At 42.7% G+C, this 24,560-nt stretch overlaps 1 protein-coding gene across 5 annotated transcripts in view; it reads right to left on the bottom strand.

Moving 5' to 3' along the window:
* TLR7 (toll like receptor 7) overlaps nucleotides 1–24,125 on the bottom strand; it is a 98,665-nt gene extending 74,540 nt beyond the window's left edge. For 3 of the 5 annotated variants that reach the window (XM_049705254.1, XM_049705256.1, XM_049705255.1), the window contains exon 1: nucleotides 24,008–24,125. In XM_049705254.1, coding sequence (XP_049561211.1) covers nucleotides 24,008–24,022 — 15 coding nt within the window. In that variant the 5' untranslated portion in view covers nucleotides 24,023–24,125. Of the gene's footprint in view, nucleotides 1–13,827; nucleotides 13,929–14,288; nucleotides 14,744–24,007 lie in introns of those variants that run through there. The other 2 variants (XM_049705258.1, XM_049705257.1) reach the window with 2 other exon arrangements.
* Nucleotides 24,126–24,560: the final 435 nt, after the last annotated feature.

Genomic DNA, 24,560 nt, shown 5'->3' with positions numbered 1-24,560 from the left:
TTTGGCTCCATCTCCTTGTCTAGGTTGACCTCATACAACTCCCCTACCAGCTTCTCTAATCACTGAGCCCAAGACCAGCTTGCAGTTCCCTGACCTGCAAGCCCCTCCACCTGGAGTCCTCTTCCCTACCATTGCCACCCACCAGAATTCTGGTTATCTTTTAAGGCTGTACTTCTCAATCTGGAGCAGTCAGATCCCTGGGAAGATGTGGCAAAGGCCGGGAGTATGGGAAGCCCTTAGCTAAATAGTGTATCTTCCTTGGGCATCAATCTTACTCAAAGATTCAGGAAAAGCATCCACCACTCAGGGAAGAGGGATTAAGTCAAGATGCGGGGGAAGGGCTTTAGAAGAGGGAAAGGGGATAAGTACAGTGAGCTATTTGTATGGTCCCTGATAACAGGATCCCAGACCCTGAACCCATCCTCAGCTATGCTTCTGTCGGAAGACATGATGGGTTCATGAATCCCACTATCAAAAGGCAATAAGTAATGCTGCTAAGAGTGATATTAAGGACCAGGGAGGTCCAGGCAGGGACCAAATGGATAAATGACAAAGACAAATCATGAACCAGGTGCCCTCTTCCGATCCCATTCCCAGGAGCTGGGTCCAGCAAACCACTGACCTTAACACACTGGAGACCATGACTGTGACATTCGCAGCCTCTATACATGGACATATTATAAATTACAACGAATGCAAAATTAATCAGAAAGTCTTTTTCTCCCTTATTTCTGAACTTTTTCTCGCACCTGTCCACTTTTCTCCTTGTCTGCTACCCCAACCCTACTCCACTTTGCCATGAGGTCTCACCCGGTACTACACACTGGCCTCCGACCTGCTCTCCCTTGCCCCCTTCCTCCTCCACAATTCATCCATCAAGAGCATCAGAGCAGTCTTTATAAACACGAATCAGATCAACTACAATGATTTCTTATTACATTTTGAATGAAGTCCAAAGTCTTCACCATTGTTTATATCGTGCATGTTCTGACTCCAGCCTATCACTCTGACCTTGAACCACCTTTCCCCTTCTTGGACCACACACCAGACATCCGGCCTGTTTTCTGTTCTGCACTTGAGCCAGTCTTGGCACTTGCTGTTCCGTCTTCCCGAAGTTATCTTTCTCCTCCTCTTCCCACAGCCAGGTCATTCTCATCCCTTGGCTGTCTGCTTAAATGACACATCCTCAGAGAGGCCGTCTCTAGGCAACTTTTCTAAATACCCTCCCATGTAAGAATAGTGATAAAGGCAGGAACAGTAGGTAACTTAGGTAGCATTTACCATATGCTGGGCAACGGTTTCAGTGCTTTACATATATGAACTCATTTAATCCTCATAATAACTGCATGAGGTCTTCGACCCCTTATCCACAGCCTTTGGACCTAGATGTGTTTTGGAACTCAGAATTTTTCGGATCGTAGAAGGTAATATGGTGCATGTACCTCGTATTATGTAATACTCCAACTGGAGTCTGGGGCAGCATCTCATAATCAAACACACAAAAATTTGTGCAGTGAAGCACAGGACTGTCCACTCTAAGTGGGATTTTAAAAAAGGAAGAACAACAACTACTACTACTACTACATAATTCGGTTCAGGTCAAGATGCACTTCCAAATGAGTTCAGATCAAGTCGTGTTTGCCATCAACTGAATTAGGACAAAGCTTTCAGTTAGGGGATTTTGGAATTGTAGACCTCTATTATCATTTCCATTTTACAGATGAGTCAACTGAGGCACAGAGAGGTATATGTACTCTGCACTAGACTACTCTGCTTTATTTCTTTCATAGCCTTAAGCACCATCAGAAATTATCTTGTTGATCGTTTATGTGCTTCTGGTTTACGTGCTTACTTGTTTTACATCTATTCTGCATGAAAACGTAAGCTTCAAGGGAGCAGGGTCTTGTGTGTCTTCATAAAAGACAATGTCTGGCACTTAATGCTGCATTATGTTTGCTAAATACATGAATGAAAGAATGAATGCATACATGAATGAATAGTGAAACAGCAAAATAGTTAAAAGAAATTTCTCCTTGGAGTAGGTTCCTTCAGACTACACCCCCAGCCTCCTCAGGGGTCACATTCTCCCTCTTCTATTTGCCCTGGGGTTCCTTGGGGGGAAAGGTTTAGGAAGCTCTGCTTTTATAATGCCCAGTTCAAACCTATCTTCTTCAAGAAGCTTTCTGGGATCAACCCAGACAGAAGCAGTTGCCTTCTCCTCTCATCTCCTACTTCACTGATTACATGTTGAGCTTGTGAAAAGAACTCCAGATGGAGGTTAGACGAACTGGGTCCTGCCCTGCCTTCATAGTTCATTCTCTGTGTACCCTTCAGAGGTGGGCACTGTGCTCAGGAGGAGATCCCCTACAAGAGGATGATGGACACAGAAATAACAATATGGGATACCAAGGACCCAGACAACCTTCCTAGATCAAGACAATGGGCTTGGACTAGGAAATTCCCCAACAGTTCTTTAGCTTGAAACTGTACCAAGTATCTGGTGAGAAAGAATTTATTTAAAAAAAATCAGAATTCTACTGACTCATTCATTCTTTCATTTGACGAATATTGATTGGATACCTACTAGGAGCAGCAGATATAGAATCTCTGTCCTTAAAGAGCTCAAAGCCTAGTGGAGGAGGGAAAAAATATACAGATTTAAAATAGAATGTGGGGGACTTCCCTGGTGGCACAGTGGTTAAGAATCCACCTGCCAGTGCAGGGGACACGGGTTCAAGCCCTGGTCCGGGAAGCTCCCACATGCCACGGAGCAACTAAGCCAGACACCACAGCTACTGAGCCTGCGCTCTAGAGCCCGCAAGTCACAACTACGGAGCCCACTTGCCTAGAGCCCGTGCTCCGCAACAAGAGAAGCCACCGCGATGAGAAGCCCGTGCACCACAACGAAGAGTAGCCCCTGCTCACTGCAACTAGAGAAAGCTCACACGGAGCAACAAAGACCCAATGCAGCCAAAAATTAAAAAATAAATGAAAAATAAAATAAAATAGAATGTGGAACACCATTAGTTCTTTCCAGATGAGATGCTGCCACTTGCATATGTGTAGATTAACTGTATGTTGTTCTTATTCCAGGAGTATTTCCTGATACTCCCAATTCCTTTTATTATTCTCAGAGGCTCCAGAGATTGTTCTATATCTATATATTTTTCCCCTTTCTTTCATCTCATAGTGATAGAATCTCCATTTAGAGTTGGGCATATGCCACTCTGAAAAAAGATTATATTTCTCAGACTCCCTTGCAGCTATGACCATATGACTATGTTAAAGCCAATGTGATGGGAGAGGAAGTGAGATGTGTAATTTCTGGGACATGTCCTTAAACAGTGAGACTCTTCCCCTTCCTCCTGTCTACTTCCATCCGGCTTCTTGTAATATGGATATTGTAGCCACCATCTCGGAATGATGCAAATGAGGAAAATGTGCTAGGGTTGGTGAAGCAACAAGGTAGATGATCCAGAGTATGTAGATCCTTGCATGACCTCATAGAGCAGAGTGGAAACAAAAGCTCTGAACTGCTGACTTCTAGGAGTTTATGAGAAATCACAAGATTGTTATGCTCAGCCAGTGTTAATGGAATTTCTATTGCATGACTGCAAACCTAATTTTAGTGGCGTAGAATTTAGAATGACACAAATGTACATATCTATGAAACAGAAACAGACTCACAGATACAGAGAACAGACTTGTGGTTGGCAAGGGGGGTAGGGGAGAGATGGACTGGGAGTTTGGGATTAGCAGATGCAGACTAATATATATAGGATGGATAAACAACAAGGTCCTACTGTTGAACATGGGGAACTGTATTCAGTATCCTGTAATACACCATAATGGAAAAGAATATGATAAAGAACATACACATTAATGTATAACTGAGTCACTGTGCTGTACAGCAGAAATTAAGACAACATTGTAAATCAACTATACTTCAATAAAATTAATTTAAAAAGAAAGAAAGAAAGACTCAGGTATTGGAAACTAAAAAACTAGTGACCCATGTTACGCTGTCACAAAAACACTTGATACTACTGTCACCTATGCTACCTTGGAAGGCAGAATACCTGCCAACTGTGACTTTTGTTTTCCCGGTCTTATTGAAATATAATTGACATATAGCATTGTATTAGTTTTAGGTGTACAACATAATGATTTAATACATGTATATATCGTGAAATGATCACCAGTTAGTTACCGTGCATCACTGCACATAGTTACAATTTTTTTCTTGTGATGAGAACTCTTAAGATCTACTGTCTTAGCAACTTTTAAATATGCAGTATAATATTATTAACTATAGTCACCACGCTGTACATGACATGCCCAGAATGCCAACTGCAACTTTACTCTTAGGGGAAATGGTTTGACAATATTCATAATGATGGCATGTGTTGATGACTTCTTCTTGTTCTAGGCAATCTTATGAGAGAAATGACCTATAGGGCTGAAGTTAGCCTAGCAGGAATGGGAGGCTAACTTTAGCTCCAGTTCTGCAAGCAGGGATAGAAGGAAATATAGCTTTGCTAAGTGAGGTTTTCTCTGCCTGCAGCCTAAACTCTAAAAATGATTAAGACTTCCTTAATTTGGGGCCTTGTGGGGTTGAAAAAGCCAACTGCCTTACCCCAAACAACAGCAGATGTCACAGATACAGCTTGAAGAGGAAGTAAGTGTATGCTCTCATGCATTTTTCGAGCACTTTCCATTAAGCATTTTCTAGCAGACAGTGAACGCCAGTCCAGGGCCCAAAAAATCTGATTAAGAGTGTTGCCTTCCTCTTGACTCAGACAGCCTCTGGGAAGTTGATTAAATTCAGAGACAAGAACGCTGAGAGAATACAGAATCTTTAGACTTAAATGGTCTAAAGCTGCTCTGGCCAATGTGATAGCCACCAGTCACATGCGGTTGTTTACATTTAAATGAATTAAAATTAAGTGCAATTTTGAAATTCAGTTCCTCAGTCACACTAACCATATTTCAAGGGCTCAAAGTCACATCAGGCTCATGGCTACCGTATTTGAGCATGCAGATACGGGAACATTTTCCATCATTGTAGAAAGTTCTATTAGACAGTGCTGGTCAGGGCCAGGGCTTGGCAAACTTCTTCTGTAAAGGGCCAGACAGCCAATATTATAGACCAAATTGAGGCTGTTATGTGGCTACTTAAATAACTATTTAGAACATAACGAATTAAGGTGGTCAGAACCATTCTTACCTCACAAAATCAGGTGGTGGGACAGATTTGGTCCAGAGCTCATAGTTTTCAGGCCCCTGGTCTAGACAAAACCTTCCACTTGCACATGGAATTAGCTCTAAGATCCAGGCGACTCAGATACAGAGCTGGCCCTCAGCCATCCTGCTAGCTTACCTTTCCAGGGGTCTTGGTATCAACTCACCCATCGCCCCCTCTAGGTGCTAAACACTCTGAGGTTCACGGACTTGTCTTTACTTGTGATGATGATGCCTGCCACCTCCTGAGCACAAGATAAGTATCTGCTGAGTAAATCAAGGCTTTGAACATTCTTCAAATCCCATGGAAGGCTCAATGATCATAAATAGCAAAGTCTTTCCAAAGATCAGGTTTTTGACAAGGGGACGAGGAGAGACCAGGAGGGTTGGGGGCCTCTAAAAGAAGGGCTGAAATGGGAAAAGAGCCACAGAGGACAAAGGGGATGCAGTCAGAGGGAGGCTGTGGGAAGCAGACCCACAGAAGAGCTCTAGGCAATCTGCTATCTCAGAAGTTCTGGCCCCTTGAGCCCGAAACCCTAGTGAGAGCACAGAGCTCATTTGTCTCTCCTGGGAACAGGCACAGCCAGGATGGGACTGTCCCTGTCTTATACTCAGTCGTTGAGTCCCAGCCCAAATGGCCCTTGGAACGCTGTATGCAAGGCAAGCCTTCTCTCGGCTCTCTGCGCAGGCTGCCTGGAACTCACAGATGGACCCTGATCAAGCAGGTGAGGAAGAAACCTGAGTCAATGAACAAAGCCTTTCTAAATTTGTTATTTACAGAGAAATAATACCTTTGAGGCTTAAGAACGAAAAGATATTCTTGAGAAGATGATTTTAAAATGTGAAATATTCCTTTATTCCCATGGAAATTTCTCCTTTCAAACCATGGGCAACTACCTGCTTCAGACTGAAGCTAGGACCTTCGCTTCAACTAATGCTATTTTCAAATGTAAGCGTTCGTTCAGCATAACGCCAGGCTTCTTTTTTTTCATTTCATACAAATAATCCACGTTATTTTGTTTTTTTTTGCTTTTTTGGCAGTGATTGCCCCAAACATAAGTCTTTCAGGAATTTGATTTGTAAAATAGCATAATACACCATAATAGGCCCGGCTTTAGTCATGAATCATAGCTAATTACACATGCAAATACACTGGGTAAATTTGGATGCTCAATTTGTGAGCTAATTGTGGTAAAAATGGGAATGTTTGATTCTGTATGCACAGGTGTTCTGTTCTCTCAATAATCTCCTCCATGCAAGGCACTACGTGAGATGCAGGAGGGGAATGATGATGAGTTAGACACCATTCCTGCCCAATTAGGAACCAAATTCCTCCACCGCTGCGTCTCAGAAGCCGTGTATATTCCCAAGCAGAGAACTCTCTGCTTTCAGGGAAATCCACGGCAGGGGAGAAAGAAGAGTTTGTGGGATGGGGTCTAGTCAGGCCTAAAGGTAAGGCTGCCTGCCCACCCTTCAAACAGAAGCTTGAATACACAACCCTCTGAAGAGGCGACACGTGTCCCATTAGATGCCTCATTTTTGTGGCAGGACTGTATTCAGAAGTGTATTCTCCTGATGTGAGATCCATTTTAGATTCCTGCTAGAATGCCTACGGTTGTAGAGCTATGACTCCTAATAGGAAAACACATGGACTTAGATGAGTCTAACTTTGTGCTTTGCTGACTGTTTTTAGCTTCAAGACTTTGCAAGCTCCTGACATGGATGCAATCTGAGGACATAGAAGGACAGATGGCAGGAGGGAGGAAATGAGTTTCAGTGGTTTGAGTTTTGCAACAAGTTAGAGGAAGACCAGGATTAGTCTGCCTTCTCATGTTTATGTATTCTGGGGCTTAGCTCCTGTGAACTCAAAGTCAGATCAGGAGTCAGCCTAGAGATTATCATACTAAGTGAAGTAAGACAAATATCATATGATATATGTAGAATCTAAAAAAATTATACAAATGAACTTATTTACAAAATAGAAAGAGACTCACAGACATAGGAAACGAACTTATGGTTTGTTTGGGAAAGGGGGGAGGGATAAATTGGGAGCAGCGGATTAACAGATGCACACTACTATATATAAAATAGATAAACAACAAGGACCTACCGCAGAGCACAGGGAACACTACTCAATATTCTGTGATAACCTACAATGGAATAGAATGAAAAAAGAATATAGATACACACACACATATGTATGTATGTATAACCGAATCACTTTACTGTATACCTGAAACTAACACAATATTGTAAATCAACTATACTTCAATAAAAAATAAATAAAAATTAAACTTAAAGAAAGTCAACTGCTCTGATGAACATCTACTGACTGAATTCTCCTAAACCTTGATTTTCTCATCTACACACTATGGGGACTGAGCTAACTGACCTCAGTGCTCCTTCCTAGACCCCCAGAACCTCAGGCTGCTGTTCTTTCACAACGGTCTAAGCAGGGCTTCACTGGTGGCACAGTGGTTAAGAATCCACCTGCCTATTGGAAAAAGTGCTGCAATGAACACTGTGGTGCTTGTCTCTTTCTGAATTATGGTTTTCTCAGGGTATATGCCCAGTAGTGGGGTTGCTGGGTCATATGGTAGTTCTATTTTTAGTTTTTTAAGGAACCTCCATACTGGTCTCCATAATGGCTGTATCAATTTACATTCCCACCAACAGTGCAAGAGGGTTCCCTTTTCTCCACACCGTCTCCAGCATTTATTGTTTCTAGATTTTTTGATGATGGCCTTTCTGACCGTTGTCAGGTGATAGCTCACTGTAGTTTCGATGTGTATTTCCCTAATAATTAGTGATGTTGAGCATCTTTTCATGAGTTTGTTGGCCATCTGTATATCTTCATATATACACTACCAAATGTAAAATAGATAGCTAGTGGAAAACAGCTGCATAGCACAGGGAGATCAGCTTGGTGCTTTGTAACCACCTAGAGGGGTGGGATAGGGAGGGTGGGAGGGTGACGCAAGAGGGAGGGGATATGGGGATATACGTATGCATATAGCTGATTCACTTTGTTATACAGCAGAAACTAACAGAACATTGTAAAGCAATCATACTCCAATAAAGATGTTTAAAAAAAAAAAGGCAAAAAAAGAATCCGCCTGTCAACACAGGGGACACGGGTTCGAGCCCTGGGCCGGGGAGATCCTTCATGCCGTGGAGCAACTAAGCCCGTGCGCCACAACTACTGAGCCTGCGCTCTAGAGCCTGCGAGGCACAACTACTGAGCCCAGGTGCCACAACTACTGAAGCCCGCGCGCCTAGAGCCCGTGCTCCGCAACAAGAGAAGCCACCGCAATGAGAAGCCCGCGCACAGCAACAAAGAGTAGCCCCTGCTCGTCGCAACTAGAGAAAGCCTGTGCGCAGCAACGAAGACCCAACGCAGCCAAAAATAAATAAAATAAATCAATTTAAAAAACAAAGAGGGAGGGGCCCCAGGCCCACGCTGAGGATGCCTACAGGGCCTAGTCGGCCATCCCAACAAGGAGCGGCAGGCCGATCCATGGCAAGGTTTTCAGCCGAAGAGTGCTACGGTCTGACTTCATGTTAGAAGGATCATGCTGGTTGCTGTGTTGAAAGAGACAACGAGGGGAAGGGTGGAAGCGTGGAGACCAGGCAAGAGGCTATTACGGTAATTCAAGCAAAAGCCCCAGCTGGCAGGGGTGGAGGTGGTGAGAACTTGCCAGATACTGGATAGATTCTGAAGGTGAAGCCAAAGCAAATATGACTTCCAAGTTCTTGGAAGCATGTGAGGGGAGGAGCTGCCGGCAGCAAACATTTCTGGGAACGAAGATACCGGTGGTAGTTCCCGGGGCCAAGAGGGTCAAGAGGATATATTTGAGGATGGCAAGCATAACAGCATGTTGTAATGCTGGTGAGAGTGCGGAAAAAACTTCCCCAAACCCCCATCGTAAACAATAATGCCGAAGAAGATGCAGGAGAGACAGGGGAGGAAAGCAGGGAGGTGACCCAGCGCACTAGCGGGGAGACTGGCTTTGGCAGGGATTATAAAAATTCCATCCTTAGTTTAAGAGTCTGCAAATTGGTTCACCTATCTCCCATCCTCCTTTGAACCTGGGCAGGCTTTTTTCCGTATCTGGAGGAGAGCAGCCGAAGAAGCGATGTTGCAGGACTTGCCAGGCTGGGACAGAAAAGGTGGGAGTGTTTTCACCTCACCAAGCACTCCTTCTCTCGTGATCTCTTTGTCTCTCTCTCCACTTGAACTGGAGCTCTGAGCCACCAGCCTTGGAAGAAGCCCGGGGACAGCACAGCTTCCATATTGGAGAGACCACGTGGAGCCAGTGGCAGCCCGCAGCTGTGGAGTCTCCCCATCCAGGCACCAGAACTGTGCGGGGGTGAGTCCAGCCCCAGACACCGACTGCAAGTGGCGGACACACCCAGCGCCACAGACGCCTCAGTGAACCCAGTCAACCCGTGGGCCCGCCACATATAACACTCCAGGACAGTGGTGGTATCAAGCCAGTGGGTTTTGGGGGGATCTGCTACACGATGCTGGGTAACTGGACAGGAGGTCAGGCAGGACGGGTGGGTGCAGAAGCTCTAGGCGGGCACACAAGCAGAGGGGAGCCAGTGGGCCATCTCTCCCAATTGCTCTTCCAATTCTCTGATGCAGTCGGGGAAGCAGGAAGCTGGGTTATCAGCTAAGAGTGAGCAGCCGGCACGAGGCGCTGGGGGTAGGAGAGGGGAAGGTGGAGAGAGCCCTCCAGGAAGACGAAGTTGGGTGTGATTACCTGGTGGCAGGTAGAACCTCTCACCTTTCTGTATTGCATCGGTATTCCCCTTCTGGTCTTTATTATATAATTTTGCACGGCTATGATCTGGTTAGATTTAATGACTTGCAGCAAAATTCTTCTCCATCCTCCGCTCATCTACCCAGTAGCCAGTCTGAAGGCCAACATACCTGCGGGCTACTATGAGCCAGACTTCAGGGGACAACAGCTAGGTGCCCTCAGCTACCCCTCCCATTTATTTTTAAGATCACAGAGCAGAAAAAAAGCCACGTTGCCTGAGTTGAAAAGGAAGTGCTGGAATATGCATTTCTGGTGGAGGGAGTCACTGAAACCAAGCTATGGAAGCAAAGGATGTCATGGCGCGGGGGGGATCCCGTAAATGGATGGGCTGCGTTGAACCAGAGGTGATGGCCAACTGGAGAATCAGGAGAAAGAAACCTGGAAGAGGCAAGGAGTGGGGAGCAATTGTGGGAAACCCCTGAATTTGAATTCACTAACCTTTTGTCACGTTGCCATGACACTGAATTGTTTGAAAACCAGATGTGCACTGTATGTATCACCCTAGGGGCTAAGGGAGGGGCAGAGAATAAGGGAAGTTATGTGCTATTGTTTTATAGGCCAGCCTCCACTGGGAATTTCCCTAAAAGACTTAGGACCAAATATCCCCTTTTTGCAAATTCTGAAATATTCCTAATTATAGGCTAACCTCTGTAAAATGTAATTACCATGGACATCAAAGTTTCATTATATAACAACCAAAAAATTAAGTACAAGGATATAACCCACTTACTTAAATAAAGAGACTTTGTATCATTTCCCTTCTACCATTTTAGCCCAACAGACCTAGCTTTCAAAATAAAAGAGTAAAATGATATAAAGTTGTCTTACATAAATTAGGAACTCAACAGCTACTACGCATCACAACAGGCACCCAAGACCGTAAGATATTAAATCTTACTTGACATTATACCCTATCCCCCTTTTCACATAAAGCACAACTGGCACATTTTTTTGTAATGGGCCAGTCACAACTACTCAGATTTGTCCCTGCAGCGCAAAAGCAGTTATAGACAATATGTAAACAAATACACTAACAATAAAGCTATTGTGGGCACGAAAAATTGACTTTAATATAACTTTTATGGGCCACAAAACAGTATCTTCCTTCGACTTTCTCAATCATTTAAAGAGATAAAAAAAATTCTTAGTTTGTGGGCTATACAAAAACAGGTGGCAGGCTGGATATGACCCACGGCCATCATTTGCTATCCCAGGCCTAAACTTTGGTGGGCTTCAGAGATATCAATGATCTATTCGTGGGGTGCAAAGACACTGGTTGGTTCATCTGTAATGACTGTTTTTAATTTCAACACCATCTTCCCGACTTTTAAACCATCAATTTTGAATAATTTAGTAAACGAATTCCTTATTATCTCTCTGGCGATAAAGAAATTTGCCTCAGTTAACTACTGTTACTTTGGCATGTTCCCTCTAACACTCATCTCCCTATTCCTGCATCTATTTCACACAGTGAGAAGCAGTTCAGTACTAGCGGGGGCTTCGTCAGTGGAAAGGTTTGATTGTAAATCCTTATTCTGCCACCTAAGCGCTCTCTGACTTTGGTGAATCACTTTCCCTCCTGAGCCTCTGATTTCTCAACTGTCAAATGGTTAGAACGCAGGGCTCTCTTGCGAAACTATTAAGAAAAATAGGTAACCCATTTACTCAGGCAAACCGTCATCACAGATTAACCAACGTTTAGTAAGTGTCTAGTACGTGCATTAAAAACATCAGGAATATACGATACTTAATTTCTAGCTTGCTTTTTCCATTTACCATTATATCATGAGTATTTTCTTACGTCATTCACTATTCTTTTAAGAAATATGATTTGATGGTTACATAACATTCCACTTAATGGGTGGACCACAATTAATTAACCCCTTCCCAACACTGGACGTGAGATATTCCCTTTGCCATGCTGCATAGACTATCTTTGCAAATTGTTTGTGACATCCCTGATTGTTTCTTTAAGAGTTTCTAGAAGTGGAGTTTCCATATCAAAGGGTCTGACCTATAAGTATTCATAAGATTGAATAATTTTCCTATGCTTTTTGGTCTTTTCTATTTCTTCTTTTAAAAGTTGTTTTCATCTTTCCTTATAAAAGATATCCCAATTTTTTTTCAGGAGTAAATTATCATAATTGAAGCCCACGGTGACTGACTGTGTCCCGGGTGGAAGTGTGTGCCGGGCCAGCTTGGTCGAGGTAGAGCAGAGGGGTCTCGCTACCAGAGTCGAGCTGCCCAGCCAAGATCACAAGCTCTTAACCCTCTTGAAGCCCCAGCTCCCTCATCTGTGCCTCACAAGGCTGCTTGGAGGGTGAAATCGACACAGAGACATCCAGCCCTTAGCATGATGCTCAGTTTGTAGTAAGGGGTCAATAAATGTGAGCTCTGTTTATTACAATCAACCCTACCATGCCATCCCTCAAGGGGCAAAGGCAGATGCGGGCATGGGTTGGCCTAAAAATAGACATCTGCGTTTCTAGGAAATGAAACTTTAAGCGGTTGCTTCTTTTGTAACATAGTGCCCTGTGGTTAACTCTTCATTAGACCTTAGACACGAAATGAGCCCAGGCGCCAACATTCAGATCTAGAAGTCAGAGTGGGTTCCTGGTGCAGGCACCCCATTGTGTCTAATTGGGGTGACAAAATAATTTCAAGAAAAGGTCACTGATGTCTTTTTGTGAAGAACTTTAGGCATACCTAATACCGCACAGCACTTGCAAAGGATCTGAACATATGTTTTGTTATCTGAGCCCCTACAACGGCCCTGCAAGGCAACTGGAGAGGTACAGCCATGCTCATTTTATAGCCAAAAAACGTTGAGCTTCAGAGGGCTGAGGTGATACGCCCAAGGTCCCCCAGCTAGTGACTGGGAGAGCCAGCACTGACAGACTCTCTCCTCGACTAAACTTTAGTCAGCCTTCTCTAAGTCACTAGGCCTTGATTTGGGGGCTTTTGTGTCCATGTGGCCAGTTTTAGCAAGAATCCTGTTAGGTCAGTTTAGCCAGAATCCCTGACCACGCTATCTGATCATCCCTGCTATCTGATCAAGTCTCTCATCCCTACCATCCCCCAGGTGATGATATCCCATCTCCCTGGCCTGCTTTCAGCAAGAACCCCGTCAGGTCGGTCCAGCCAGAACACCCCCTAACCCTGATGTTTCCTCTTAGTAATTTTCCAACCACTGACCCTCACTCTGTTCCTGGCCTATAAATCCCCACGTGTCTCTGCTGTATGTGGAACTGAGCCCAATCCTGTACTAAGGTCCCATTTCCCCGACTGCTTTACGTCCGGTCCGCTCCTGCTTTTCTGTGACCGTACGCGAGCCCAGGCTCCTGTATTCCTACTCCTGCCCGTCTGCCCCTGCTGCCACACACACATACTCGTTCAGACGCCACCAAACGCTAGAAAAAGCAGAAAGGCACTTCAGTGATTTCTACAGTTTTCAAGCTGAAAAGGTGAGGTGAAAAAAGTTAGACCCACAGAAGCTATTTCCCCAATTCAAACGTCCACTCCTCCTCAGGGTGGGATGCAGCGACTCCTGTCGGAAGTTGCACACAGCACGTATTGATTAATCTGAAATTGCAAAATACCCCCATGATCAATCTTGATTGTGAGAGATCATGGAAGAGGTGTTCCTCAGCAAGTAACCGAAGTACAGATACTTAAACACACTCTCTTGCCGGCCGGTTTCAGTTCTTCCCACAAAAAAATGACAGATAACACTTTTTAGGGATCTCTTAGCTGTCCTTACCATTTCTAGTCTTCTTCCAAAATGAAACAGAGAGGTCGGGTTGAAGAGAGCAGAGCATGAGAGGTGTCAAGATCAGCCTGAGATGGACCCAATAGCATCAACTAAGGTAAAGAGAAAACACCAAACTTTACATTTCAGAGACAGCAAAGTACTGAAGCTTCAAAGCGTGCTGAGAACATGGCTCTAAGACATGCTGCTGAAAACACCTATTAATAGCATTTACTTCCTGAAAGTTATCTAGACTAGGGACGCACTCCAGAAAACCATTTCTAACATTATTAAAAAATCTACTTTATCTTCGAAGATATGACATTTGAGACTACAAAAACTCATTAGATTCTAAAAGAAATTTTTCTTTTGCATGTGATTTGGGTTCCCTCTCCTCCCCTCCCCTCTCTCTGAGAATGGCTCATAGGTCTAGTTATTTAAATGATCTGAGTTTGTCCCAGTGCTGAAAATACCTTTCTCGGCTGCATGGAGTGATTCGAGGTCTGGAGTCTTCTGAAGTGAAGAGATAGGCTGCAGGAAACCTAGAGTCACAGAGACTCCAGGCTGCCAGCCGTGGAGCTTCCAAGTGCAAAGACAAGGTTAGGGGTTGGGGGGAGGAGCGTGAGTATTTAAGCTATCTCAGACATGAGGTCCGCAGAAGCAGCAGCTTCCTCTTATTTCTACCACCACAATCGGGGCAATGTCATGTCTACATCCAAGCAACCTGGTTGATCGATCTCCTTTTTTCTAGGAGTTTCTCCATCTCAGCACTACTGCCATTTTTGGTGAGATAATTCTTTGTGGCATTGTAAGATGTTTAGCAGCATCCCTGACTTGAACCCGCTAGATGCCAGTAGCACTGCCCCTTGACAATCACAGACATTGCAAAATATCCCCCGGGGCGCAAAAGTGCCCCAGATTGAGGACCACTGTTCTACAAGTATCTTAGAGACACGCCTAAATTTCCCTCATTCTGTCTTAGGCCCAGCTGAAAGGGACTCTGGTTTCTAAGCAGTGGCAGAGCTTCCAGTTGTTTCCCTCACTTCAATGAAACGAGGGCAGCTGCACTTGCAGTCCAGGGTCATGTAAAACCTGCTTCTCAAAGTGGGGTTCCCAGGAGAATCGCTCCCTTTTGAACTGATTATTGGTGCCTTTTGGAGGTAGAGTCAAAATATCAGTAGTTATGTTTAAAGGTCTTTAGTCCGCCCAGTTGCCCTGGAGAGAATTTGAAAACTGCCAAGTATGGCACAAGAAAAACAGCTGACAGCCATCAGGGTTAATCTACTGAATTGAAAAGTCAATAGTGCCCCAGATCAGCTGAAAAACTATTAGATACAATAATAAGTCATCTTTATTGAGAGTTTATTATGAACCAGACACTTTTAACTGCCTAATATGTACGATCTCATTAAATACTAAAAAAATGAAGTAAATATCTTATTATCCTTCTTTTGTTTAAACAAATAATAGAATTAATGCAGAAAAGATACTGGACTTTCCCCAGGTCACATACCATGTAAGTGATAGTCACACAAGCAAAAATCAAATGCCCTCTTAGCAAACCACTTTGCCACACAATCAATATGTAAACATCAATAGCTTTCTCACATATAAACAATAACTAATCCAGATGGATAATAGGAGAGATTCCACGCAAAACAGCAACAAAAATATGAAATACTTGGGAAGAAAACTGACATGAAACACTTGCGAACAAAGCAGGTGATAGACGGGCAGGGGACAACGATGCCTTACCTAGCAGGCTGCTTGCTATGCATTTGCCCCTCAAATCCACGCTCCATGCCTTCCCACCCCGCTCTGTGTCCCGAGAGGCTGAGCTGTACAAACTTCATCACTAGCTGGCAGATTTCCGGATGGGTTTGCCCAATGGGGAAAAGGTCAGAGTATTTACCCCTGGGCTCCCTCCCTCTCCAATGCTGTGGGATGGCTGCCACCCTGCAATGATGCTCTGGTCAGGTGATGCTCCCCCCTCATGGCCACTCTTCCTGAATTCCACTAATTGTTCCTTCGCCTTGCCACTTGAAGCCTGTGACTGTGAAGACTCAACCCGTGAAACGCCACACCATTGTTGGGGATTTCCCTAAATCCTGTCCACACTGTTATGAATAGTCACTTTGCTAAACTCATCAATTTCTGACTCAGAGTGTGCCACTTGTTTTCTCTCAGGACCCTTGAAGATGCAAAGAAGATGTAAACAGATGAAGAGAAATAGATGGTTATTAGGGCTAGAGGTCACACCTGGGTATTTTTCATTTATAACAAAGATTACGGTTATGTTATCCATAAATGTCATCTCCTCTGGACAGTAAAGGGTACATGACCAGATATCTCTCATAAAAATGAGGTATTGGATCTGACTGGGTTAAGACCCCTGGTAAGAATAGTCAGGTAACTTCTGAATGAAAAAGTAACAAAGGGAGGATTCCTCTTCTCGATCTATAAACGCATCATAAATGCTGCATTGCCTACAATGGCATAGTGCCAGTACATCAGTGAAAAGGAGGAGATAGCAAAGTTAAGTAAAAGCACACATGGGAGGGACTTCCCTGGTGGTGCAGTGGTTAAGAATCTGCCTGCCAATGCAGGGGACATGGGTTCGAGCCCCGGTCCGAGAAGATCCCACATGCCGCGGATCAACTAAGCCCATGCGCCGCAACTACTGAGCCTGCGCTCTAGAGCTTGGGAGCCACAACTACTGAAGCCCGAGCACCTAGAGCCCATGCGCCACAACTACTGAGCCCACGTGCCACAACTACTGAAGCCCACATGCCTAGAGCCCGTGCTCCACAACAAGAGAAGTCACTGCAATGAGAAGCCCACACACCGCAACCAAGAGTAGCCCCTGCTCGCCGCAACTAGAGAGACAGCCTGCGCGCAGCAACAAAGACCCAACACATCCAAAAATAAAAATAAATTAATTTTAAAAAAAAGCACATATGGGACATTAAATTCACATCAATGGCAAAAGGAATTATTAAGATAAAGTTGGGCAACTGGCTTAAAGCTTAGAAAAAAATTAAGCTGTAGTCTTACCTTGTTTCTTACATCAAAATTAACTTCATATGGCTCAAAAATTTAAATGTAAGACATTGAACATTAAAAGTACTGGAAGAAACCCAGATAAATATTTTTATAATCTTGAAGTGGGAAAGTCATTCTAAGTATGACAACAACAACAAACGAAGACCAACAGCAACGACCCCAGAGTCTGAAAGAAAACATCAAAAAATTTGACTACATAAAAATAAATCTGCTTACTCATCTATAAAGTGAGGGATGAGGGTGTGTGACCAGTAAAGGCACATCCAGGTTTTATATGGTAAGATCCCGAGGGAATATACTATTATGCTTTCTTGTATTGTTATTTATCTTTGATTCTATCTGCTAGGTCCCTAATGATATTGCAGACCCCTTGAGTTAAGGATGCATTGTCCCCAGCATCTCCTTCAGAGTTGGTATTTAAAAATCATTCTTCATGATGATAAAAATGAAAGTGATTATGAAAATAAGAATAATTTGATCACTTAGGTCAGTTTTGAGAAGAAGAGCTAGTCGTGGCCCCCGTGAGCTACCCGCATCTGGGTGACGTCGTGGGCCCAGGCCCCCCCGGGTTAGTTAGCTCAAGAGAAATGACTGGATGAAGAGGATAGAGTGCTTCTATTCATCTTGTGAGGACAGGCCTCTCATTGGCTGGGTTACCTCATACTACGTTTTCTAAGTCTCACCGCATTTCTTTTTTCCTTTTAGATGGAAATAAAGAAGATTGAAAGGGCCCTTGGTGGAATTAAACGTTGAAGGACTCCTAAGATTAAGTTTCTGAAATTAAAAGGAAGTCCAGGCTTAAGTGGCATCCAGAGTGGTGGGTGAACAAGTATACAGCTGGGTACAGAAACCCCAGGTTTGAGCCCCATTGCTGCCATCTGACTCTGACATAGACATCAAAGGGGTTGAATGGAAACTTAGCATCATACATACTCTCCTAAAGCTGTTGGGAACCTCAATAAAGCCCTTAAATAAATTGCTCTAGTCCAGTTAATGCTGTGTTCCCAGCATGGGGAAGTATAACATCTTAATGTTTCTCTATTTGGGCGAGCATGCGAATGCAAACAGGACCCCAGTGCTTCCCCAATTTCTGTTGGCTGTTCCCACTCCTGCATGCTGAAAGTCAGGGTTGGCTTGAGGAAAAGGAGAGAGAACTTTAATGACTAGCATCATACTATTTTTATAACAAGGTTAAAATGTTAACCCTTTCAGTTAGATACAACCATGAACGCTTTTCAAATAAAAATCTTTACTAGAAATTTTCAAATTAACACAACATTGTAAAGCAACGATAAAACTAATAAAGCTCCAATAAAAACTAATAATAAAAAAAGAAATTTGCAGATACCATGAGCCTGCTCTTTGTAAAGGACACGTAGAAATAGAACACAGCTTCCATAGCTCCTTCGTATATAGTATATTTTTAGCATTGTAAAGCCCCAGTGTCATAATTAACCTTGTCTTTTGTTTCATTCCCCCCTCCTTTTTAAAAAATTTTTATTTTATTTTTTTAACATCTTTATTACCCCCCTCCTTTAAACTGAAATGTGAAGCATTTCTCTGCTTAGTCCTGTAAGTTTCATTTTACCTTGAAATGAAAGTGTTCTGAAAAAGTCCTTGACAGGATATGCAAATTCATATTAAAAAAACCCTTCTTTCGTGTTGAGGGCTGGTCCCACATAAATATTAGAGTGTACCAGATGAGTCCAAAGGATCAAATGCTTTGAAAAAAGGCCCTGATGCAAATAATGGAGTGGATGACTTAGTTAAAAAGAGAAAAGGTTATTTATGGAGGTAATGGTCGCTAAGCAGCTCTGCCTCTTGCCTTGGAAAATCAGAAGCAGTTTTGCCAGGTGGGCATTACAGATAATCCCTCTTGCCATTTGGTTTTCGTAGACTCATAAGTGGATTCATTAGTACTGAGGTATAGTGGCAAGAACACTTGCTTGGGATATGAGAGACATGGCTTTGTAATAAAAATGTGACCTCACACCCGTACATTCCTTCATGTTTATCACGCCATTGAGTTAGAAGCACCATCACTCTCAGAGCCTAAGAATAAAACACCTGTGAGGTGTCTATTGTTTTTTTATTTATTTATTTATCTACCTATTTATTTATTTATTTCTGCATTGGGTCTTCACTGCTGCACGTGGGCTTTCTCCAGCTGTGGCGAGCAGGGGCTACTCTTCACTGGTGCGCAAGCTTCTCATTGTGGTGGCTTCTCTTGTTGCGGAGCACGGGCTCTTGGCGCGCGGGCTTCAGTAGTTGTGGCACGTGGGCTCAGTAGCTGTGGCTCGCAGGCTCTAGAGCGCAGGCTCAGTAGTTGTGGTGCACAGGCTTAGTTACTCCGTGGCATGTGGGATCTTCCTGGACCAGGGATCGAACCTGCGTCCCCTGCAATGGCAGGCGGATTATTAACCACCGCGCCACCAGGGAAGTCCCGAGGTAGCTATTGTTAAAACCTGGTTTGCCCCCGAGGAAGCTGATACTTCAAGAAGTCATATATCTAATATGCAAAACCGGGTTGCAATTCATGCTTTTTTTGACTGCACTGCCCATGTTCTTTCTGAAAGTCATCTAATCAGCCAGGACCTCAGCAATTCAACCAGATAATAACAAAAAGTCCTTTTTGAACTTATATTTGACGTAACCGTTCATATTAAAAGCTATCATGTTTCAATGATTTATTGCTGTGTAACAAAGCACTCCAAAATGCATCGGCTTAAAACAGCAACCGTTATATTTGTTCACCGTTCTGTCATTTGGCCGGGGCTCTGCTGGGCTGTTCTGTTTGTCGCGTTTGGGGTTTTCCACGAGACTGCAGTCAGATGGCTTTGTTCGCCTGTCTGGTGCCGCAGTGGGGATGGTGGGGAGGCTGTGACTTCTTGCTCTTTTTCTTTCCATGTGGCTAGAGCGGGCTTCTTTTCAAGGTGATTAGATCCTAAGAGTGAGCATTTCAATATAGATAAGCCCCAGTGTGCAAGCACTACTAAGCCTCGTTTGCATCATCCTTGCTAATGTCCTACTTATTGGCCAAGCCCAGAGTCAATAAGGAAAGGCACTCCAGAAGAACATGAATATTGGGAAGCACGGTTCATTCAGAACCACCAAAGTGATGGTCTACCACTTGTGATATATACAAGAGAAAGGTAAAGGGATATATATTTAAGGCAAAAACTGCTGTTTCAGATTCTTTGAAGGATACTGGATTCAAAACATTTTACTTTAGAATACTATGCAGCCTCTAAAAGTCATGTATTACAATACTGAATGAGAGAGGGCAGACAGCAGAAGAAGAACTACAATCCTGCAGCCTGTGGAACAAAAAACACATTCACAGAAAGACAGACAAGATGAAAAGGCAGAGGGCTATGTACCAGATGAAGGAACAAGATAAAACCCCAGAAAAACAACTAAATGAAATGGAGATAAGCAACCTTCCAGAAAAAGAATTCAGAATAATGATAGTGAAGATGATCCAGGACCTCGGAAAAAGAATGGAGGCAAAGATCGGGAAGATGCCAGAACTGTTTCAAAAAGACCTAGAAGAATTAAAGAACAAACAGAGATGAAAAATACAATAACTGAAATGAAAACTACACTAGAAGGAATCAATAGCAGAATAACTGAGGTCGAAGAACGGATAAGTGACCTGGAAGACAGAACGGTGGAATTCACTGCTGCGGAACAGAATAAACAAAAAAGAATGAAAAGAAATGAAGACAGCCTAAGAGACCTTTGGGACAACATTAAACACAACAACATTTTCATTATAGGGGTCCCAGAAGGAGAAGAGAGAGAGAAAGGACCTGAGAAAATATTTGAAGAGACCACAGTCGAAAACTTCCCTAACATGGGAAAGGAAATAGCCACTCAAGTCCAGGAAGTGCAGAGAGTCCCAGACAGGATAAACCCAAGGAGAAACACGCCAAGACACATAGTAATCAAATTGGCAAAAATTAAAGACAAAGAAAAATTATTGAAAGCAGCAAGGGAAAAACGACAAATAACATACAAGGGAACTCCCGTAAGGTTAACAGCTGGTTTCTCAGCAGAAACTCTGCAAGCCAGAAGGGAGTGGCATGATATACTTAAAGTGATGAAAGGGAAGAACCTACAACCAAGATTACTCTACTTGGCAAGGATCTCATTCAGATTCGACGGAGAAATCAAAAGCTTTACAGACAAGCAAAAGCTAAGAGAATTCAGCACCACCAAACCAGCTCTACAACAAATGCTAAAGGAACTTCTCTAAGTGGGAAACACAAGAGAAGAAAAGAACCTACAAAAACAAACCCAAAACAATTAAGAAAATGGTAACAGGAACATACATATCGATAATTACTTCAAACGTGAATGGATTAAATGCTCCAACCAAAAGACATAACCTCGCTGAATGGATACAAAAACAAGACCCAACAGAGCCAAAAATAAATAAATAAATAAAAATAAGCTATCAAGTTAGATGTGAGATAAATAAAAAGGGGAAAATATCTGCAGAGTCTGTACTCAGATTGCTGTGCATATGTTTTTAAGTTCTCACTCCAATTAAAATTTTAAAAAATGTCTATTTAGGTCTTCTGCCCATTTTTGGATTGGGTTGTTTTTTTGTTATTGAGCTGCATGTAAATTTTGGAAATTAATCCTTTGTCATTTGCTTCATTTGCAAATATTTTCTCCCATTCTGAGGGTTGTCTTTTGGTCTTGTTTATGGTTTCCTTTGCTGTGCAAAAGCTTTGAAGTTTCATTAGGTCCCATTTGTTTATTTTTGTTTTTATTTCCATTTCTCGAGGAGGTGGGTCAAAAAGGATCTTGCTGTGAATTATGTCATAGAGTGTCCTGCCTATGTTTTCCTCTAAGAGTTTGATAGTTTCTGGCCTTACATTTAGGTCTTTAATCCATTTTGAGCTTATTTTTGTGTATGGTGTTGATTCACTTTGTTATAAGGCAGAAACTAACACACCATTGTAAAGCAATTATACCCCAATAAAGATGTTAAAAAAAAAAGATAGATTCCTTACAAGCAAATTAAAAAATTTTTTTAAAAAAAGATAAATAATTGCTAATGCAATGGGTTTAAAAAAAGATAAATAATTGCTAATGCTCCTGGGTCGGGGACAAAGGACTTTAGCACTCGTGGCACAGCAGGTACCTGTTCCCTTTGTCCCCCCAATGCCACGGAGTGGCTCTGGGTGGATGCTATGCACGAAGTGGGTTTGCATCACAGCTGAGGAACCCCGAGTTTAGAGAACCCAAACATTTGTAATGGGTTGCAAGCAAAGCTCACTGAATTTTGCCCAGAGGGAGGCACTGTTATTATTAGACCAGACAGCAATCAAACCTGCCACCTGCCCCAGAAAGGGACGCTATCTCTGTCTTACAAAACTATCTACTATCTTCTGCTTGCTATATAAACATCCTTGAAAAGATTATCCAGAACCAAGGCTCTCAATGTCTCTGCTCATGAGATGTACAGAACTGCAAGAGACCCGTGGAGAACTGTCTCCCCAAATAAGTCCATTTATATAATTCAAGTTAAAATACAATATTTAAGTCACATACAGATCCTTTTTTAATAAGAGTCCCTGGGTGTGGAGAGAAGGGAACCCTCCTACACTGTTGGTGGGAATGTAAATTGGTGCAGCCACTATGCAAAACAGCATGGAGGTTCCTTAAAAAACTAACAATAGAACTACCATATGATCCAGCAATCCCACTCCTGGGCATGTATCTGAAGAAAACCATACTTTGAAAAGATACATGCACCCCAATGCTCATAGCATCACTGCTCACAATAGCCAAGACATGGAAGCAGCCTAAATGCCATCAACAGATGAATGGATAAGGAAGATGTGGTGCATATATACAGTGGAATACTACCCAGCCGTAAATAAAAGAATGAAATAATGTCATTTGCAGCAACAAGGATGGATCTAGAGATTATCATACTAAGTGAAGTAAGTCAGAGAAAGACAAATATCATATGACATCAACTATATGTGGAATCTAAAAAAATGATACAAATGAACTTACAAAACAGAAACGGGGGGGCTTCCCTGGTGGTGCAGTGGTTCAGAGTCCGCCTGCCGATGCGGGGGACACGGGTTCGTGCCCCGGTCCGGGAAGATCCCACATGCCGCACAGCGGCTGGGCTCGTGAGCCATGGCTGCTGAGCCTGTGTGTCCAGAGCCTGTGCTCCGCAACGGTAGAGGCCACAGCGGTGAGAGGCCCACGTACCGCAAAACAAAAACAAAAACAAAAACAAAACAAAACAAGAAACAGCAACGGAGTCACAGACACAGAAAACAAACTTATAGGTACCAAAGGGGAAGTGGGGGGAGGGATAAATTAGGAGTTTGGGTTTAACAGATACACACTACTATATATAAAATAGATAACCAAGGTCCTACTGTATAGCAGAGGGAACTGTAATAAATATCTTGTAATAAACTATAATAGAAAAGAATTTGAAAAAGAACATATATATATACACACACATCTATAAAACTGAACCATTTTGCTGTACACCAGAAACTAACACAACATTGTAAATCAACTACACTTCAATAAAAAAAAAAAGACTCCTTGATTTAACTGCTTTTTGTTGCTGTTGTTTAACTGACCAATGGTGCTGAAAAATACGGTGTTAAATAAAACTGCTTCTATTACTTTTCTCTTGGTTCAAGCTCCCCTCCTAAAAACACTTTTTTAAAGGAGATTCCCATATTAATAAAATCATTGGAAATTCCTTAGATATTAAGGAGTGTGTGCTGAACCCATTATTACAAATGATTAAGTACTGTTAATTTTAACATTTTTTTGGTAATAACTCTATTTTCACCAATGGAATCTTATACTTTGTGTTTCTAGAAAATAAACATTGTCTTTTTCTGTCCATAAAACCAAAGCATTAGAAACAACTCAAATATTCCAAGCTACTAAGTGCCTGGCAATCACAGTTTTGGGGTAAGTGAAAACAAATATCAGAAATTTCTAATCTAGGTACATTTGAATCTTCAGATAAACTGAAAGCTGCTATTCTCTCCAAATGTCTGCAGAGTAGGCATAAGTTTTCAGCTGAGTACAAGAATTATAATTAAGTGTAATTAAATTGATTGTAACTTACTAGAGTCAGAACCATCTTCCTGAAGAAGGAAAGGATCGTCCCCTACGGGATGGTTCAAGCTTAGCTGCACAGTAGTATCAAGTCATCGAGGGTCTTTAATAATCCTGATACTTGGATGCTCCGCAGGCCAATTAAGTCAGAATCTCTGGGGGCAAGGCCTAGGCATCAATTTCATTTTCTTTAACTGAGGTGTAATTGACATATAGATTATTAGTTTCAGGTGTACAACATAATGATTCAATACTTGTATATATTGCCAAATGATCACCACTATAAGTCTAGTTAACATCCATCACCACACAGTTATACATTTTTTTAAATTAATTTCATTTTCAGCAATATTTTAAAAAGCTCCTTAGGTGGCCCCATATGCAACCAAGTTTACCAACTACTAAACTAGAGGACTTAGCCTTACAGTGTAGTTCTCAAACTTCAGTGTATCAAACCCCGTGCCTGCCACACCCCCACACCCAGAGTTTCTGATTCAATAGGTCTGGGGTGGGGCCCGAGAATTCGCATTTCTCCTGAGTTCCCTGGCAATGCCACTAGTCCA

This window comes from Orcinus orca, chromosome X, assembly GCF_937001465.1.
Source record: "Orcinus orca chromosome X, mOrcOrc1.1, whole genome shotgun sequence".
NCBI lineage: Eukaryota > Metazoa > Chordata > Mammalia > Artiodactyla > Delphinidae > Orcinus > Orcinus orca.
This window is presented reverse-complemented; position numbering and strand designations above follow the sequence as displayed.